This window comes from Tachypleus tridentatus, chromosome 13 (assembly GCF_004210375.1).
Source record: "Tachypleus tridentatus isolate NWPU-2018 chromosome 13, ASM421037v1, whole genome shotgun sequence".
NCBI classification, from domain to species: Eukaryota; Metazoa; Arthropoda; class Merostomata; order Xiphosura; family Limulidae; genus Tachypleus; species Tachypleus tridentatus.
Genome location: NC_134837.1, coordinates 243,051,720 through 243,071,253, shown reverse-complemented (window position 1 = coordinate 243,071,253; position 19,534 = coordinate 243,051,720). Strand labels below are relative to the sequence as shown.

Genomic DNA, 19,534 nt, shown 5'->3' with positions numbered 1-19,534 from the left:
CTTGCTTATTGTAACAGATGGCATTATCTCAGTGGAAATGGTCGATTGTTTGTTTGTTTTGAAATTTCGCGCAACGCTACTCGAGGGCCATCTGCACTAGCCGTCCCTAATTTAGCAGCGTAAGAATAGAAGGAAGGCAGCTAGTCATCACCACCCACCGCCAACTCTTGGTCTACTCTTTTACCAACGAATTATGGGATTTCCCGTCATTCTATAACGCCCCCACGGCTTAAAGGGCGAGCATGTTTGGTGCGACGGGGATTCGAACTCGCGATCCTCAAATTACGACTCAAACGCCTTAACCCACCTGGCCATGCCGGGTCGACACATAAGATAGAAATACAAAATTACTTCTACATTTTATACTAGAAAAACATCAACAAACTCTAATAATACGATGTGATGGAATAATTATACAAAATGTAAATAATTTTAAAATAAATTACTACTTAGTTATCAGTAAGAACACCGAACCAGACCTAGAAGTTAAGGAAAAACGAGCATGTTATAGAATAAGCGACACTTTAGGAGTCGTATTTGGTTTATAGTGTTCACTTCAACTTCCATTCAGTTATTGCTGTAATTTTCAAGTAAGTATTATGTATACAGCTGTATATGACATTCAGTTTTATTCTCACCGTGTCTGTAAAAGTCAGTACTGAAGAGTAGAACATACTAATAACAAAACAAAATATAAACTCGAAATCGACTGAAGCTTGGAAACGACTTCATTTTAACTTAAATATATCTCGAGAATAATATTATACTTTGAATTATTGTATATATTTCCGCCTATCTTTATTTTTAAAGATAGCTTGCATTTTGTAAAAATAATTTTTCCAACGTAAGGTTATAAAAGGACGTAGCCATTCCTTGCCAGAGTTTTTAGTTGTCTGTTTATCTATTCTGCCAATTGAATGTTGATGATAAATTACTTATATGATGAAAAAGTCCACGGTAGATTTCAAATTAATTGAATTCTTGGCCACTTTTTATTAAGATATGAACTATCGGTGTGATTGCATATCAGCACAATAACTCAGTCTCTTTGCTTCAATGCAAGTTGATTTAAAAAGTAATCAATATTTCGTTTGAACCTTATTTAGAAATGTGCTTGCATTTATTTCCGTCATTCCATGTGGTCGTCATATAACCTTTTTTTCTTCTTTTATCTCCGTTAGCCTGAAAAATAACACTTCTATAGCTGCTTATAAAATAAACGACTATTTTAACGAGGCCCGGCATGACCAGATAGTTAGGATGTTCAACAATAAATATGAGGGGCGCGGGTTCAAATCTCCGTCCAAACAAACATGCTCTATGTTTCAACCATGGAGACGTTATCAAGTGACTGTCAATCCCACTGTACGTTGGTAAAAGAGTAGCCCAAGAGTCTTTCACTGCTAAATTAGGGATGATTGGTGCAGATAACCCTCATGTAGCTTTGTGTAAAATTCCAACCAAACTATTTTAACGAAGGTCCGCCGCCTGTTACTGCAAAAATGCGCTCTGCATCTAAGGGTAATGGATGAGTTATGAGAGTTAGGATCAAACCTTGCTGTTTGTTCAGAAGTGACGATAGGCTGTTGGTGACTTTATCATGCCATTTCAAAACCAGAAACTGCTGTGCTCAGATAGCCCTTATTGTAAACTAGGATGTAAAAGCTGAAATAAAGTTTTAAAAATGCGCGGAAATAATTTTCAATAACATTAACATTTTGAAGCCAAAGATAAGGAATACAAAAATCATTGTCCGAAACTTTAATTAAACGACCAAGAATAAATTATTACCAAGTTCATGTGCAGGCCAGGCGGAGCGTGGCACAATATTTTCCAATTGTGTTAATGGTTCGAATTTTGTTGCTGAAATAAAACACAAAAATAAATAAATCGAGCTCTTCGGGATCATGAAGGAAGAATAACAGTGAAGTATCAGATTATAGTAACCTAAGAATTAACAGTAGGTTCTATTGACTTGTTGATTTCTGTCTAGACTATTAGTTCGAAAGTAGGGACAAGTTGTGCAAGTAGACTTTGCACGAACATCCGGAATAAACCAAACTAAGTTATTTGTAAGCTCCTATTTCCACACCTGGACAAAAGAAATGTAACAATAAAATTCACTAGTGTTTCATGAATTTCACCTTATTACTCATACAGTTAAGATCAACTATTAAAGAGTAATTATAAAATAAGTGTAACTTTGATTGGTCTATGTAACTTGGCTTTCCTTAATAACCTGAACGTCTACAACATGTTTGTTGATCCTTCCTAACTAGAGTACAGAAAGTAAAACAACAGCAACAAAACAACAACAACAACAACTTAAATTTGTCTCACTGAACACCTAGGACTGAATGGAACCAAACGTAAAAGAGAGTCGATTACTTAATTTCTTTCTATTAAAACAAATATTATTCGGTTAGTTACTCTTTATATAGGAAGGATATAAACTGAACATGGTGAAAATGAGATTGAAATGCTTTTATTGAATGTGTCTAAAGAACAAATTACATTGAAATGTGCTTACTTATAAATATATATGTATATAATATGTTGCTTACGAGTTAAATCACCAAAAATTAGATAATTTATTTACACAATTTAAAATAAACATACATTCTCTCTGTTGAGCCCCATGGTGCATCAGCTGTAAATCTGAAAGACTTTAACTCTAAACATTGGGTTTTAATAAACCTAGTGGATATAGCACAGACAGCCCGTTGTGCATTTTTGTGCTTAGCAACAAACAAAATATTTTGTTGTTTTTCAACTCCTAAATACTGCAGAGGACTAAGAAATGTATTGAAACAGGTCCTGAAAAGAACATAACACAATATCAGGCTGTAATCCACACACTTAAACACTTAATTATTCAATATTCGATATAACATTGACTTTTCATGCAAAACACATTGGTCAATGTCTTATATTTTAAGTCTCTTGTTCTGAACTGCTTCTGGAATTACAGCTTTGCTTTATTGGTTACACATAAAATACGCATTTGTGACACTCAACTCTATAATGTGCCACAATTACCATACGAGGTCTGTTAAAAAAATACGCGGACTGATGTCATAAAACAAAATGTACTTTATTTAAAAGTTACAGGTCTGGGACCCCTTCAAAGTACTCTCCTCCCCAACGCACACACTTATCCCAACAGTGTTTCCACTTGTTGAAACAGTCCTGGTACGCTTCTTTTGTAATGTCCTCCAGCTCCTTCGTCGCATTTGCCTTAATCTCGGGAATCGTCTCAAATCTTCTTCCTTACAAGGGTCTTTTGAGTTTGGGGAACAAGAAAAAATCGCAAGGAGCAAGGTCAGGTGAGTAGGGTGGGTGGAAAAGAACAGTGATCGAGTGTTTGGCCAAAAACTCACGAGTTCTGAGGGCTGAATTTCGCAGCAACGCGGTGCATCTTCAATTTTTCGGTCAAAATCTCGTAACAAGATCCAACTGATATTCCACACTCTTCAGCAAGCTCCCTGACAGTCAGACGTCGATTTGCCCGCACTAGGGTGTTGATTTTGTCGACGTGTGGGTCGTCAGTTGACGTGGAAGGACGTCCAGGACGCTTATAATCTTCAATGGACTGTCGACCATCCTTAAAACGTTCATGCCACTTGAAACATGCCGTACGCTTCATAGCAACATCACCGTAAGCCGTGTTAAGCATAGCAAAAGTTTCAGTCGCAGATGTTCCAAGTTTAACACAAAATTTCACAGCAAGTCGTTGCTCCTTCAGGTCATTCATTCTGAAATCCGCCAAACGAAAAATTCGCACTTCACTTAAAACTGCGTAGCTAATACACAAATGAAGATATCTGCAATCGGGAAATGGCGTCGTAATCAGCTGATCTGTGCAAACCTAGCGACACCAAGCGGATTTCCTTGGAACCAACTGGAGCCGCGCAATTCAAACAGTCCACGTATTTTTTGAACAGCCCTCGTATTATGTGTTTCATGCGGGGCTCAATGAGTAGCAGTGAGAATGTACAAACTTTTGATTTGAGTATTGGATTGTATTTAACCCTTGTGCTCTTAGCAAAAGATGTGATGAAATACGTTGCCAATTTTAGTTTTTCTGATGTTAGTATCTTAAAAGGATTGGTTTGTTTGTTTGAATTTCGCGCAAAGCTATACGAGGGATATTTTTGGTGGCCGTCTCTAATTTTGCAGTGTAAGACTAGAAGGAAGGCAGCTAGTCATCACCTTCTACCTCCAACTCTTGGGCTACTCTTTTACCAACGAATAGTGGGATTTACCGTCACATTGTAAAGTTACTACGGTTAAAAGAGCAAGCATGTTTGGTGTGACAGGGATTCGAACCTGCGACCCTCAGCTTACGAGTCGAGTGCCTTAACCACGTGGCCATGCCGGGCCATACGGTGTTTAGGTAATTTCTTATAATTGCAAATGGTATCATAGTTATATACGTTCAGAAATAAAGTATTATATAAATGTAGTCTCTTCTCGGTTAAAACGCACTATTAACGAATACATTCATCACTTATCTAGTCATCACCTTCTACCTCCAACTCTTGGGCTACTCTTTTACCAACGAATAGTGGGATTTACCGTCACATTGTAAAGTTACTACGGTTAAAAGAGCAAGCATGTTTGGTGTGACAGGGATTCGAACCTGCGACCCTCAGCTTACGAGTCGAGTGCCTTAACCACGTGGCCATGCCGGGCCATACGGTGTTTAGGTAATTTCTTATAATTGCAAATGGTATCATAGTTATATACGTTCAGAAATAAAGTATTATATAAATGTAGTCTCTTCTCGGTTAAAACGCACTATTAACGAATACATTCATCATTTATCTAGTCATCACCTTCTACCTCCAACTCTTGGGCTACTCTTTTACCAACGAATAGTGGGATTTACCGTCACATTGTAAAGTTACTACGGTTAAAAGAGCAAGCATGTTTGGTGTGACAGGGATTCGAACCTGCGACCCTCAGCTTACAAGTCGAGTGCCTTAACCACGTGGCCATGCCGGGCCATACGGTGTTTAGGTAATTTCTTATAATTGCAAATGGTATCATAGTTATATAGTTCAGAAATAAAGTATTATATAAATGTAGTCTCTTCTCGGTTGAAACGCACTATTAACGAATACATTCATCACTTATAATATTTACAAATATGCTCAGAATAGATTACTTATTACATACTAGACGTTCAATTTTCTCTCAGATTAGACAGTAAGAATATGAAAAACTGTGAGATGGTTCACTGACTCATGAAACATGACGAAAAACCAACAATGACGCCATTTAAAGAAAATTAGCAGACCTTCTAATTACTCAGATACGTCAGAATAAATAAACTGATGCTTCAGAATATCTGAGCCAATATGAGAACAGTTTTGTTCCGAGTAACTTTGTAAATTCTTTTAACACTATGTTATTTTTGAACAATATTGCCAAATACATTCTAAAGCAGTACTTGCTTGTGGTCACAAAAAGTTTCTTCTAAGCATTTAAATGCAGATTTTAGAATGTTAAGAAATTCAATAAAAATAACACGAGAATTTTCTAATAAAACTTTGATCTTAGCAAATTAGAAATACTATTTGTCTTTAATCACAAAGTAGCTAAAATTAAGAAGAAACTATTTCTGTTTTTTTACCTGAACATTGTGCAAAGTTTGCCTAAAATTTACCAACAAATTAAACATGCAGTAGCTTTGATTGACACTCACATCTTACTGGTTTTATTAAATAAATTCACGGGTAAGAACATGAAAAGATAGTTGAATTTTTTTTACTGCAGTGTCTGTGTAAGAGTGTCTGGCTTGTCTGAAACTCAACACCCATTTCCACCTCAAGTTGCAAAATAAAATTTGATAATTTACATCAACTTTACATGTGTATTTTCGAATTCGTATATTTTATGTTAAGAAGAGAAAAACTCTACTTTTTATAATACATAACGTTATTAATATGTTTACAGACTTGATAATGTAGTCTTTACGTTTATGACATGCTACGATAACGTAACTTAACTTGATAACACTAAACACACACATACGTGTATAAATAAAGACAGAGAGAAAGATAAATGTTTTTGCAAAAATTGCTAACGATCTCATTACGTGTTTTTAAAACAAAATCTCTTTGTCTTGAAGCATTTGTGTTTTCACATTGTTGTCGCATTAATAAGGAAATTTATTACAACATAAAAAAAGAAAATACATATAAGTTCTAACACTTCATTTTATTTTTCAATTACAATTTCCTCTATATTTATTTGTTCATTTTACCAAAACTTTCTCATGAGAACAATTGAGAACAAATGCCACCATCCATGCACTCACAAGTTAATTATGAAGGAAGAAATATAATGGTAAGTCCATTATTTATATTGTTTCAAACAGAGCATTACAGCAAGTCTTAAATCTATACTTCAATCCTCTTAAACAAAGATTCAAATAGGTCTGGTTTAGGCTGTAAAAATAACACTGTGTATATATGAAGCCTTTCAGTTTGTGTTTTTCAGTAGCGTTTTTATTTTAAATATTTCGAAGTGAAAGCTAATAAACAAATTTAATATATTTGAACAATAATGCTGAAAAATATGCTTTTGCGTTACAGTTCTGTCCAACAAGAATCTTTTTCATTGCATTTTTGGATGGTAATGGTGTAGTACGGGATACGGCACTATCTTTCCACAGCTACAAGAAAATAACATTCAGTTGGTTAAACAAATAAAGAAATCGATTGTGTTATTCTACTGATACATTTAACTTAATTCAATAATGAGTATTTCTAGGAACCTACTATGTTAATTTAATTATTAGTGTTAGAACTATTATTTATTATTATTAGCTTAAACAGATAATAGCCTTGATCCTGTTTTCTCAAATTGTACTACTGAATGAATCTTTATAAGCTTTCTTAGAAACCTAAGTACAATTCGAAACGTCTGCCTCACGTCAGGTCTGCCAAACGTATACCTCACCAAGACATTATTCCATTAGTTCTGTCAATTTTAAGAAGAGACAAATTAGTTTACTTAGCTAATTTACATGAGTTATCTATCGCATAAAAAGATCAACTACATAATTACTTACTACCTTTAAAGAGATTAAAAGAAATCCAAATAATTTGCTTAAATTATCTCCATTGTCTTTTTAACCTAACACAATGACAAGATGTTAGTTTTTACACACTAAAAGACAAAAATAATTTCTCAATAATACGAATATGTAATAGTTTATTATTGGTAAATTAAAGTACAATTAATTCAGTAAGGCCACCTGGTGGCTTAGCTATAAATCTTTGGGCTTATATTACTAAACTTCCGGTTTTGATACTCGCGTTGAGTTTATATAACTCAGTTTGTAGTTCTGTGCTTAATAGAAAACCAATAAACATAAAGAAACAACATTTGCGCGGTAATAATTTGGGAACTATAATTTCGAGAATTGAAATGAAAGCTCTTCTCATCCTGACTGGTTCGATAATAAATAATTTCATTTAACGTCGCGTTATTTGATTCAATGTGTTGAATTTAGGTTGGTAAACGGTATGACGTTTCAGAACGCTTTGTTTCCGAGTGGGCAAGAAAGGGTCAATCACACTATTCGTTGGTAAAAGAGGTGGCGGTGGGTGGTCCCTCTAATCTTACACTCCTAAGTTAGGAACAGTTAGAGTATGTAGCTCTCGTGAAGCTTTGAGCGAAGTTAATCACAAATATGATTAAATTACGTTTAACTATAGAAGTTTTCTTTGCCACATTTCTTGTGTAAATATTTCATTGAGGTCAACACATTTGATAAAACTGCAGATGTTTTTAACCTATTTTCGCATATAGATTCTGAACACTTTATATACTCACCAAAAATAACCATATAAATTTATATGCTATTCACTTTAATATTTTTATGCGTCCCTAATTTTACAATTTCTCATAGACACATTAACTATACATTTTTACCCTTATTTTTGAAAGTGTCTTCAAATGAGATCGCCCAATACTCTTTGACAGATTGTTTAGGCAGAGTATTCGACACAGACAAATTCTGGAAGACAAGGAAAATCAAAGAATCATTTTATGTTAACAAAATTAAACCTTCACTTAACAGAGATTCCGGATCAGAGGTGAGTAACCTGTGGCTGCCATTGGTTGAATCTACAGGACATCTCTCCTCCAATCAGAAACAGTGATAATCCAACCAACAACCCGGCATCGCCAGGTGGGTTAAGGCGTGCGACTCGTACTCCGAGGGTCACGGGTTCGCATCTCCGTCGCGCCAAACATGCTCGCCCTTTTTTTTGGTACCCGGCATGGCCAAGCGTGTTAAGGCGTTCGACTCGTAATCCGAAGGTCGCGGGTTTGTTTTTGAATTTCGCGCAAAGCTACTCGAGGGCAATCTGTGCTAGCCGTCCCTAATTTAGCAGTGTAAGACTAGAGGGAAGGCAGCTAGTCATCACCACCTACCGCTAACTCTTGAGCTACTCTTTTACCAACGAATAATGGGATTGACCGTCACATTATAACGCCCTCACGGCTGAAAGTGCAAGTATGTTTGGTGCGACCAGGATTCGAACTCGCGACCCTCGGATTACGAGTCGAACGCCTCAACACACTTGACCATGCCGGGCCCGGATTTACAGATCCTAGCCACTCCGTAGCCCTGACCATGGGACGTTTGAGAGACATATCGTTGATTTGCTTCTTTTCGTTCTTCTTCAGTCAAGCCTGGTTTGCTTTGTCTCCAATGCCTTGAACCGACCGAACTTTTTTTGTTGCTTTTCTCTGAAACTACCATCAAACTATCTTCACTAAATCAATCTTCAAGATCATCCGATATGAAACAGAAACTAGGAGAATTTAATCCAAATTTTCAATGCATACATCAAAATTCTATCGCGAGCAGGGCGAAGGGGGATATAAATATCCCTGAACACTCCAGTTGGGAAGTTCATCTTCCTTTAAAGCTCAATACCTGCCACGGAATTTTTCGGTTTTTTTTTCACACACTGGCTCACCGCATCCAAATCTCAGGCATTGGATTTTTAGATCCCAGCCAAGGCAATATTTTTGCAAGGCCCCGAATCGTGCCGTTTGAGTGGGATTTTAAAATTTTTTAACTACGGGCTCCGGCCTGGCCTGCTTCCCTTGTGCCGCCTTTCTCTCGCCACCCTTTCTCACCCGTCATTTTCATAATGCTCAACCCCACTTCATTACCTTAAACAAGTCAAATAAAATTACAAGAAAACATCCACATAAAAGTAAATAAACTTTCGTGAGCGGAGACGAAGAGAAACCACTTCGCTCCTGACCACCCCTATTGGGGAGAGAATTCCTCAGACTTCTCTCTCTCTCAACTGAACCCCTGCCAAGTTCGTTTGCGTTTGCACACACACTGACGTGAAGACGAAAGACTTGCGAAACGTCGTCCTCTACACTTGATTTTACAGTTCATTTTACAACGTTTCATCGTCAAACACTGTTTGATGTCACTGCTTTGCTATGAATATTCAACTAAAATCAACATTATTTGCGTGGCATTGGTTTCAATTCCCGAGCTTAGTATCATTGTGAAAGTGTTATTTACTATGAGAACTATAAACGACCTTATCAACCAAAATGTTATTATTACTTAATTAGATACTTGTTTCGCTTTATAGTTTCTTTTGGAGCGTTCACTGAAACACAAACCGAAATTGACGGTACAAAGCTTCAAAAATAAGGTAATTTATTCCTAGAATTAACAGATCTTTTATACGCCAGTATGGACTACAGAAATTAATTAACATATCATGTAGTATTGCTTAGTACTATTTAGTTGAAAGAAATTTGAATTTTCAACCTGTACAATACATTAAAGGAAAATGTGTTATACGGTAAGCCAGAGGCCCTTAAATAAAGGCCGCCTTTAATTTCGAACTATTGATCAAAGAGAAGTAAACCAGACAGCATCACTATCCGCTTCAAGGCTTTATTTGGGTCTACGATAACCAGTAACGGGATTAAGTGTGAATTTTATAACGCTTCCAAAGATGAAAATACGGGACTTAATAAGAAACACAATGTAGCTCCGTACAGGAAACACTAGGTCACATCCGATCTCAACAAGGATTGAGTTCGAGAATATAGTGTTACTTTGAAGTGTAAAATTAATCAGTTTAAGAATATTATTTTTTTTTTGCATTTTTCAATCAATAATCATGGCCTAATTCTGTAACTCGAGGCACGTTAGGTAATATTTTCGCTCTTAAGTTCTTAAACTACCTTCCAACATTACACCATTTTATTGAGAATTGTATCTCAAGGCTTTAGTTTTGAGTGGCGTTTTAAATATAGGAACAAAATAAATACATAGTTAAAATCATCGCAAGATTACAAACTCATTTAATAGCTTTTTTCAGCCACTTTGAAGTAACCAGTTGAGACTTTTCAGCGTGTCAGTCACTCTGAATGACCAGCTGAGCTTTTTCAGTTTGTCGGTTTCTTTAAGATAACCGGACAAATTCTTTCAATTTCTGAATCACTCTCGAATAACTAGCCAAGTTTTTAAAGTAGCAGTTGTTTGGAAATAGCTTGCCAATTTCTTTTAATGTGTCATTTACTTTGAAATAACTATTCAAGTTGTTTCACCATGTTTTTAGCTCTGAAGTAACCACTCAATTTCTTCGGTGTATTAGCCAGCATAAAGTAACGATCTAAGTTCTTTCAAAGCACCAGTTTTTCTGTAATAATGGCTCAATTTCTCTAATTTTACAAGAGGTCTGAATTGTCTAGCCATATTCTTTCAAAGTATTTGACGATCTGTAATACCTCGCTCAATTATTTTACAAATTTCTAGTTGCTTTGCAAAATCGAAACTCGTCTTTAGAAAAAGTTAGACGAATGTAATAGCCAATCAATTTTTTTGTACGTGCTAGAACCTCTGAAATAACCAATTAAATTCTCCAGTGTATTAGCTTCTCCAATAGAGTTAGTTAAATTTAGTTTTATTCAACAAGAGCCAGATAAACTGAACCATGCTGTGCTTTTTGTTAAGCAGCACGTTGAGCTCATATCCTTTTGTTTTTAAGAGTAATATTCTAACTTCCTAATTTTAAATATAATGTTTAGAGTTTTCATACTTTGTTTATTCATAGCATAGAAAATAAAAGTAAAGGGAATTTCAAAAGTTGTATCGATCCGTGATGTTTTTCAATTAAACAACGCATTCCGTCCACGTCACTTCAGTGAATTTGTATTGCAGGGGAACGAGCTAACAGTGTCAGCGTCTTTTCTTCGAGAATGTCGATGACTAAAATATCGCATGTATCGCTTTAGAATTGTGAAAAAAATAAAAATACAGATGTGTTAGTAGAGCAATACAATACGTACTGCCTTCAATGAAAAAGGAAAACATGCCTTTTTTATTTTCTCTTCAAATACTTAAGCTGCTGCAGCTTGTTCAAAGCGAGTTCAAGACGACATCCATGTTCCGTTTAACGGTCACGTGACATTAGCAGAGCAAAGATAAAATAAGAAAAAGGGTTTTAGTTTTTTACATTTTAAAACACAGCACATTATATATATATATATATATTATTTTCATAATAAAAATAAAATTATGCTTTTTTTTTAGTTTCTTCTCTGAGGATTGATCAATAATCAAGTCTCATCTACGTTCGTTTATACGTTTTCATTAACTCTCAATCAGTGTATTTGAATGAATATTTTTTGTGTTCACGCTTATATTAAAAGTTGACTGTGATTCCACTTTATCTGTGTATATGATTTAATAATATATGAATTATTTTATATGCAATCAAATAATTAGTATTAGCATTTATAAGTATTTAATATGATAATAGCACATATACAAATGTGTAGTTTTAATATTCGTATTACGCCGTTATTTGAATAAGTATGGTAATATGTTACAAAAGGATTAGCTCAGACGAATAGTTAGTTATTATTGATTTCTTGCATAGCTTGTATAAACGTTAAATGTATTTTGCTTTTGTTTCAGGCAAAATGGGTGTAGTCTTTATTTTGATCTACGTTTTTCTGAAGTTCGGTAAGTTAAAACGTTTCAAATTTATGTCGTCTAAAATCAGAGATTTGATTATCTTTCGTCGGTATTTTCTGTCAGTTTACCCTTATGTAACATTATAAATAAATAGTCTACAGTAGTAGATGATAATTTTCTAACTGTTAAGAAAATGGTTTACAAAAAAAAAAAAAACTGAAACGTTTCCAGTAGATATTAGATATACAGGGTGTTCGGAAAGTCACTGTGCACTTATATATTTATTAACAGACATATTTCAATATAGAATACAAGAGGTAAATATGAATAACAATTATAAACAATGTTGAAAGTGACCCCCGTTGGCATTAATACAGGCTTGGATCCTTCTTATTTTGTTTCTAAACACCGCTATCAGTTGCTGGCTTGAAATAGACTGAATGAATGCGGTTATCGCTGCTTTCAAAACTGCATAGTGACTTTCCGAACACCCTGTATAATACATATTATTCAAAGCTCTAACTTAAAATAGAACGGTTAAAATGTGTAGCAATTTCCTCTCAATAACAATCAAAACGTTTTATTGTTGGCGGCCTTTGTTTTTAAATCTGTAAATCATTTTTTAACATTAAATTAAATCATTTGTGAAATTTGAAATTAACACTATTTGCTTTCTTAACATAAAAAATAAATTAAAATTTGTTCTTAAATCTAGCTGTAACTATGTTGGGGGTAACCATAATTTGTAAATGTAAAAACATTGTCTAAAGTTTAACTTAAACCATTTTTTAAAGACAAACCAAACAGTAACTATTTTATTCCTCTCCTACTGTAAATAAACTTCTGGACTATATAAACGTAAAAGAAATATGTAACCAAAACATAAGTTCAACACCATATTAATTCGCCAGTATCATAGAATCTCATTTAGCAGGATTTCACTCTTTTTACTTTAATCAGTTTTTAGACAAACTAAAAACACTCAGTAATTATATTGGCTATCTATTAATTATAGAAAAAAACACTGGAAAAGCACAATGGATCTTACTAGCTAATATTTCTGGCATTACTGAGTTAAGCGTAGTCGTAAATGAAGTAGTAATTCTTAGCTTATAGTTGGGTTCACTAGTTAGAGGTAGTATAGCTGAGAAATACGTAATTACAAAAGAAATTATGAGGCTTAAGTCTTAATATTTTAGTGAACAAAGAACTGTGAAGATGAAGAATAACAGTCAGATTAATGCACTGACATGCCACCAATAAATTTAGCGTTTTTGAAAAGTATATGTGAGAGCTCTTTCCGATGCAACATATCCGCAGATTTAGACCATGAAAATATGTTCAGAAGTAGAATTTATAATTTCCGGAATAGGGATATTTATTGTCTTAATGACGTTGAAAATAGAGAAATACCGATTGAGGACCATCCAGAAAAAGAACTAAACGAGGTCATTCTCCGGCCGTGGTAGGTAAAGTGCGGCATCTTGTCACAAGTGATAATCCACGAGCGCAATTGTCAGTTGTCAAAGCTGTCCACGTCTCCACTGTAACAGTATATAACATAATCAAGGAGAATATCAGTCAGAGAAAGCAACGTAAGTCCCTGTCTGCTACCTTGACATATCCGTTCAGTTTTGGCATATCTGAAACAGCTGTAATATGAAACAAATATTCATGTTATTCTATGTGTAAAAATACCATCAAGTCGCCACATATATTGCCTATGGATTTCTGAGAGATAGGATTCTTAAAATGGGAAATGGGAAATCTTCATAATTGTATGCTAGTACTAGACAACATGAGAAGCTTGTATGAAAGACTTGAGAAACTTAGACATGAAAGCCTTACGATGGAGTATTTTATGATGGAAACTACGTTGTAGGCCTGTCGTAAGGGTGCATGATTTCCAGGTAAAGTATAACTGTTACACTCTAAAATTACAAAGTTTGATTCCAAAATTATTTCAGTATAATCCAATGAACCACCATATTTGAAATATGTTGGGCTTCATTTTGTTGGACAATACTATTTTAAAACGAATACATTTACCATGTACCGGTAACTATGAACGTCTACTTGATCGTTTTTGTTATTCTATATTTTTAGTTAATAAAAGATGAAATTTAACTATGATAACCTAACGAATATTAGTCGATGAAAATTTTAGAAATTGTTTGTTGTTTTATTTAGCATATAATAGTAAATCATATGTTTTACTTAGCATGAATAAGAAAAATATCTACCCGTGTGTCACGTGATGTCTTGCTTGATTTCTGGAAATAAGAAGTGTCATAAAAGCCAAAAAGCATTTATTCAGATAGAATAGTTTAATTATCGTTGCCTATTACGACTTCAGTGACAAGTGAGCATGGTGGCCATGAGGGGTGTGTGCGCCGTGAAATCTTATAAGTGTAGTGAGTGTTTGGTATAAAAAACTTAAAATAAAGACGTCGTGTGAGATTTCCTAGCCTAGAGTGTCAAGTGCATAAAATTAATAATAAAAGTAAAAATATCGATTCAGTTTTAAACTTAAATCATTTCTGAAGCCCCCGCTAGTACAGCGGTATGTCTCCGGATTTACAAAGCTAAAATCAGGGGTTCGATTCACCTCGGTGGGCTGAGCAGATAGCCCTTTGTGGCTTTGCTATACGAAAAACACACACACACATTTCTGAATTTGAAAAAAAAAATCCTCTAAATTAATGTGTGTGAATTGCGCGCAAAGCTACACGAGAACTATCTGCGTTAACCGTCCCTAATTTAGCACTGTAAGTAGAGGAAAGGCAGCTAGTAATGACTACTCTTCTCCAACGCTTGGGCTACCGTCACATTATAATGACCCCACGGCTGAAAGAGTAAACATGTTGGATGTGACGGGAATTCGAACCCAAGACCCTCAGATTACGGGAATTGCTTTAAAACATAATCAGAATTACAATAAATGTCATTTTATAGTTTTACTAATGAAAAATTCCATTTAAAGCCACCAGTTTTGAACTGTTTAATTATAGACCCGTTTTTTTATTTTTTGCCAATATTACACCGCTTGCTTATTCAAAGAGAATAAAATTTATAATCATACTTAATCCATAAAATCAAAAATAAATTTCGTTCGCCAGTTTTATTTTTTGTTTCCAAAGAAAAATATCTTTAACAAAGGACACTTCATTGTTTCCGATATCAAGTACACGACTATTCTATTATTCTGAAGTTGCCAATGCTTCCTAATCTCGTCTCGAATGGAGACTGAAAACGGAAGCTAATTATGTTTTATTTTTACTTTGCAAAAGCTTCCAGTTTATTATAATTACTCTTGGTGATAAAGCACAGCTTTCTGTGCTAATGATGAACTCTTAAAGTTTTAAAGAATGGGTCTTTAGCACAAATTAATGTTCGTGTATAAAGTGTGCTGTATGAACTGAACTAATTTTTTTCGTATATATCATATAGATGAGTACTTATAGAAACAACTTTTTCTTCGTTTATATGAGACAATCTTACCGACTTCCAGATGTTAAATAAAGATCCCTTCGCAAATATTTATAAAATTCATGTAAATTTTGCAGGAAATTGTTTGAAATCTCATTGTTTCATTAACTTGTAAAATTGTATAAACCGACTTAAATCAAAGTGCTACACACACGCGTGCGGTAGTATGTGGTAATTGGATTTACGGAAAAAATCTCTGATAGTTCATCCATATTAGTTGTAAATCTAGTACAATAAATTGTACGTCTTATTGTTATAATCTTTCGCATAACTTATTAAATATTATATTTTTTGTCTGAATATGCCAGGAGCCCATAACGTCACAGCAATCGACTCGAAAGACGAAAATCTTTTTGGAAATATTTGGTATTCAAGAGAAGTTAATCCAGAACTAAATGCGGTAGAAAAAGACTTCAGGAGATTATCCCGAGAAGAAACTCCTGCGATTAGGTCTGGCATTTCTGACTCTAAGATCATTTACTCTGGATATACAGGAGCTTTGCCAGGAATGCAGGGTGAACCTAAAAATAACAAAGGATTAGATGACCACTCTTTTTTTGAAAATACTTATTCGGATAATTCAACTGAAATGGTCAGTTACAACACAAATGATCAATCGTTTAACTTGGAAAAAAATAATTCAAGTTATCCCCCATTAAATCCTAAACAAAGTGGATCATTTCATAATGTTAGAATATTACGACAATTGAACGTTTCCATACAAAGTTCTTTTAGAGGCTTAAATTTACCACTATTGTCCGACCGATATGGATCATTAGGGCAATTCAATTTATCTAGAAAGCGCAGGTTTTCAGCAGATGTTGGTGAACACTACAGTAACAAAACATCGCGTAACTTGAACATTGCTCCCAAAAAGTCGTTTTTATTCTGGAGAAATTTGACAACTGATGAACCTGATGTTGCGGTTAACTTCTCAATGGCCTCTTCCGAATTATTAACATCTAGAGAGCACGTAGATATATGCATTAAAGATGTGGAGCACAACAGAACATGGTCAGAAGAAAAGGGTGGCGTGTTGGTTACAATGGCTTGTCCAGAGTCTTACAAAGGTCAGATCTTCAGAATGTGCCACGCTACTGGATTATGGGATGATCCTGATTATGAAAACTGCAGGCTTGTAAGTCTGGAAAATTTGAAGCAAACGGTGAGAACCTAACAATCGAAATAATTTCCATTTTTCTAAACTTTAAGACATGTCTAAGATATCAGATATTTGACAATAAATAATTTGTAGCTTATATAATCTATTAGAACACTTTTCTTTAAAGCGATACTTCTGGTAATAATTCTTTGCTGTGACGTGTAATAATTATGCTTCTTACAATTCTGTTGACGTTAACTCTGGCTGTAGCAAGTGCTAACCGTGATTTTTGTAACACCATTGACATTAATCTTTAGTTTGATTCTTATTAATTATTTTTACAGTTTCTCTGCTGTCAGTAATCCTTTGTGGTAACTGCTACTAGTCATACATGTGGTAATTACTCTCGTGTAGCTGGTACTAACATATTTATAGTTACTTTGTAGCTGTTGGTAAATATTTTAAGTTATTTGGAAAAGTGTCTCTTTATTTGAATGTTTGTATGCCACTCTATCCCCATCACACTAAGCATGCGTGCCCTTTCAGCCATTGGGACGTTATAATGTGACGGTTAATCCCACTATTCGTTGGTAAAAGAATAGCCCAACAGTTGGCGAGGGTGGCGATGACTAGCTGCTTTCCTTCTAATCTTACACTGCAAAATTAGAAACGGCTAGTGCAGATATCCCTGGTGTAGCTATGCGCGAAACTCGATACAGACCAAACCAAATAACAGTTTCTAATGTTTGTTTGTTGGAAATGATAATGTATACTTGTAAGAACTTCTAATGTTCATTTGTACGTGTACAATGTTCTAAGATGTAAAATAATGAACATGTGTTTATAACTTGTGAACAGCACTAATAAAGGCTTTAATGGGTTGTTTGCAAATGTTATATCGACTGTGTGTAAGACTTTTAAACGGCTACTAACAAATGTTTCGAATGCTTCTGTCTCGAGTTTTCGATGTTTGTGTTATGTAACTCTCATGTTTGTTTGTTTTGAATTTCGCACAAAGCTACTTGAGGGCTATCTGTCCCTAATTTAGCAGTGTAAGACTAGAGGGAAGTCATCGCCACCTACCGCCAACTCTTGGGCTACTCTTTTACCAACGAATAGTGGGATTGACCGTCACATTATAACGCCCCTAAGGCTGAAAGGGCGAACATGTTTGGCGCGACGGGGATGCGAACCCGCGACCCTCAGATTACGAGTCGCACGCCTTAACACGCTTGTCCATGCCGGGCCCTCATGTTTGTTAAAAAAAATTAATCCATCTTTATAATAATATTTTATGTTTGTTGTAAGTTTCGAATGGTCGAATAGAAAATATCAGGTAATATGTGTTTGTAAGTGTTTCTAACGTTTAGTATAATAAAACTGTCTATAGCTGATTACAAAAGTGTCCGATGCTTTCAATGGTTTTTAATTCTAAGAAATTCTAATGCCTATTTTTAAGAGCGTCTTAGGTACATGGAATTTTCTAATTGTGTGTTTGTGAGAGTTTTCATTGTATGTTTACAACAAATTATTTTGCATGAAAATTTTCAATGTTTGTTTATAAAAATATAATTTCCGCTTGAAAAAGTTTAAGTGTCATAACTGTTTCTATTGTGTGCTTGTTAACAGCTTTTAATTATTGTTTGCAAGAAGTTTTAATGTCTACTTGTAAGAATTCCTGATTGCTCTTTGCAAGAGTTTTCAATATCAAGAAATACTAAGGTTTCTCACTTTCATTAGACTGTAAAAGTTATTGACCATAAATATTTGTACTTCATATTTTCGAACAATCATGTGTCTATATGGTGTGAGATCCTAACTCAGTGAATGATTGATTTATAATTGAATTTTCTCAAATTGATGGATAAGTTATAAACAGCCTGACAACTGGTGGTGACAATTACATTACTATCGATTATTTTTTTTGTAGAATTTGAAAAAAAAGTCTTTAGAACAAGAGTGTCTACTAATTATAAACATTAAGATATAATTTTCAATTACCAATCAGAATATAGAAATAAAAATTGCAAAATATCTCTAACAGTTGCAAGTTTCTTGCAACCCTAAGAATGGCCTGGATGAAGATTTAGCTTGTTACAACGTTTTTGGAGAACTTGAAAATATCCTTCATGAAGAAATCATATACAGTGAAGAAGATTTATTAGAGGCCACAGAGATCATGACGTATGCACTTGGAGCGTCGTCACGCTTATTAGCGCACAGCAATCTTAGTTCTTCGTTAATTAGGGTAAGTGACCCATTATAGCTTAATCACTTACATCGAGTGAAAAGTTAATTAAAATCTACTTTAAGAGGACACAGGGACTCGACATTACCATAACTGTTTTCAGATGAAAAAAAGAGAAATAATGATCAGTCGCACAAAGATGAGTAGTTTCTAAATTCGAGAACTAACAAAAATCCGTTGATTAGTTACTGTTTTCTTTAGTTAAATAACTAATATTAACTACAAAATAAGGGGTTTTAACGGTACATTCACTAATCTTTATATCGCTAATTATAGTGGAAGCGCATTTGATTTTAGTATGACAAAATTCTAATTTATTAGAAAGTGTCATTTCTCAGATTGGCAGGTTTACCAATTGTTGGCCCAGCATGGCCATGTGGTTAAGGCGCTCGACTCGTAATCCGACGTTAGCGGGATCGAATCCCGGTCGCACCAAACATGCTCGCCCTTTCAGCCGAGGAGGGTTTTATAATGTGACGTTCGACGCCACTATTCGTTGGTAAAAGAGTAGCCCAAGAGTTGACGGTGGGTGGTGATGACTAGTTGCCTTCCCTCTAGTCTTACACTGCTAAATTATGGATTGCTAGCAGAGTTAGCTCTTGTGTAGCTTTGCGCGAAATTCAAAAGCAAACAAACAAAACTAATTGATATTGGTAGATAAATGATTGATAAGCTGTTTTAAAAACAAGGTATTCTTATAGATACTATA

At 34.7% G+C, this 19,534-nt stretch overlaps 1 protein-coding gene across 1 annotated transcript in view; it reads left to right on the top strand.

Annotated features, from left to right (window-relative positions):
- Positions 1-19,534, top strand: part of LOC143238886 (adhesion G protein-coupled receptor L2-like) — a 69,303-nt gene that overhangs the window by 18,674 nt on the left and 31,095 nt on the right. Inside the window, exons 2-4 of the mRNA XM_076479507.1 lie at positions 11,987-12,034; positions 15,784-16,640; positions 18,622-18,825. Coding sequence (XP_076335622.1) covers positions 11,992-12,034; positions 15,784-16,640; positions 18,622-18,825 — 1,104 coding nt within the window. The 5' untranslated portion in view covers positions 11,987-11,991. The remainder of the gene's footprint in view (positions 1-11,986; positions 12,035-15,783; positions 16,641-18,621; positions 18,826-19,534) is intronic.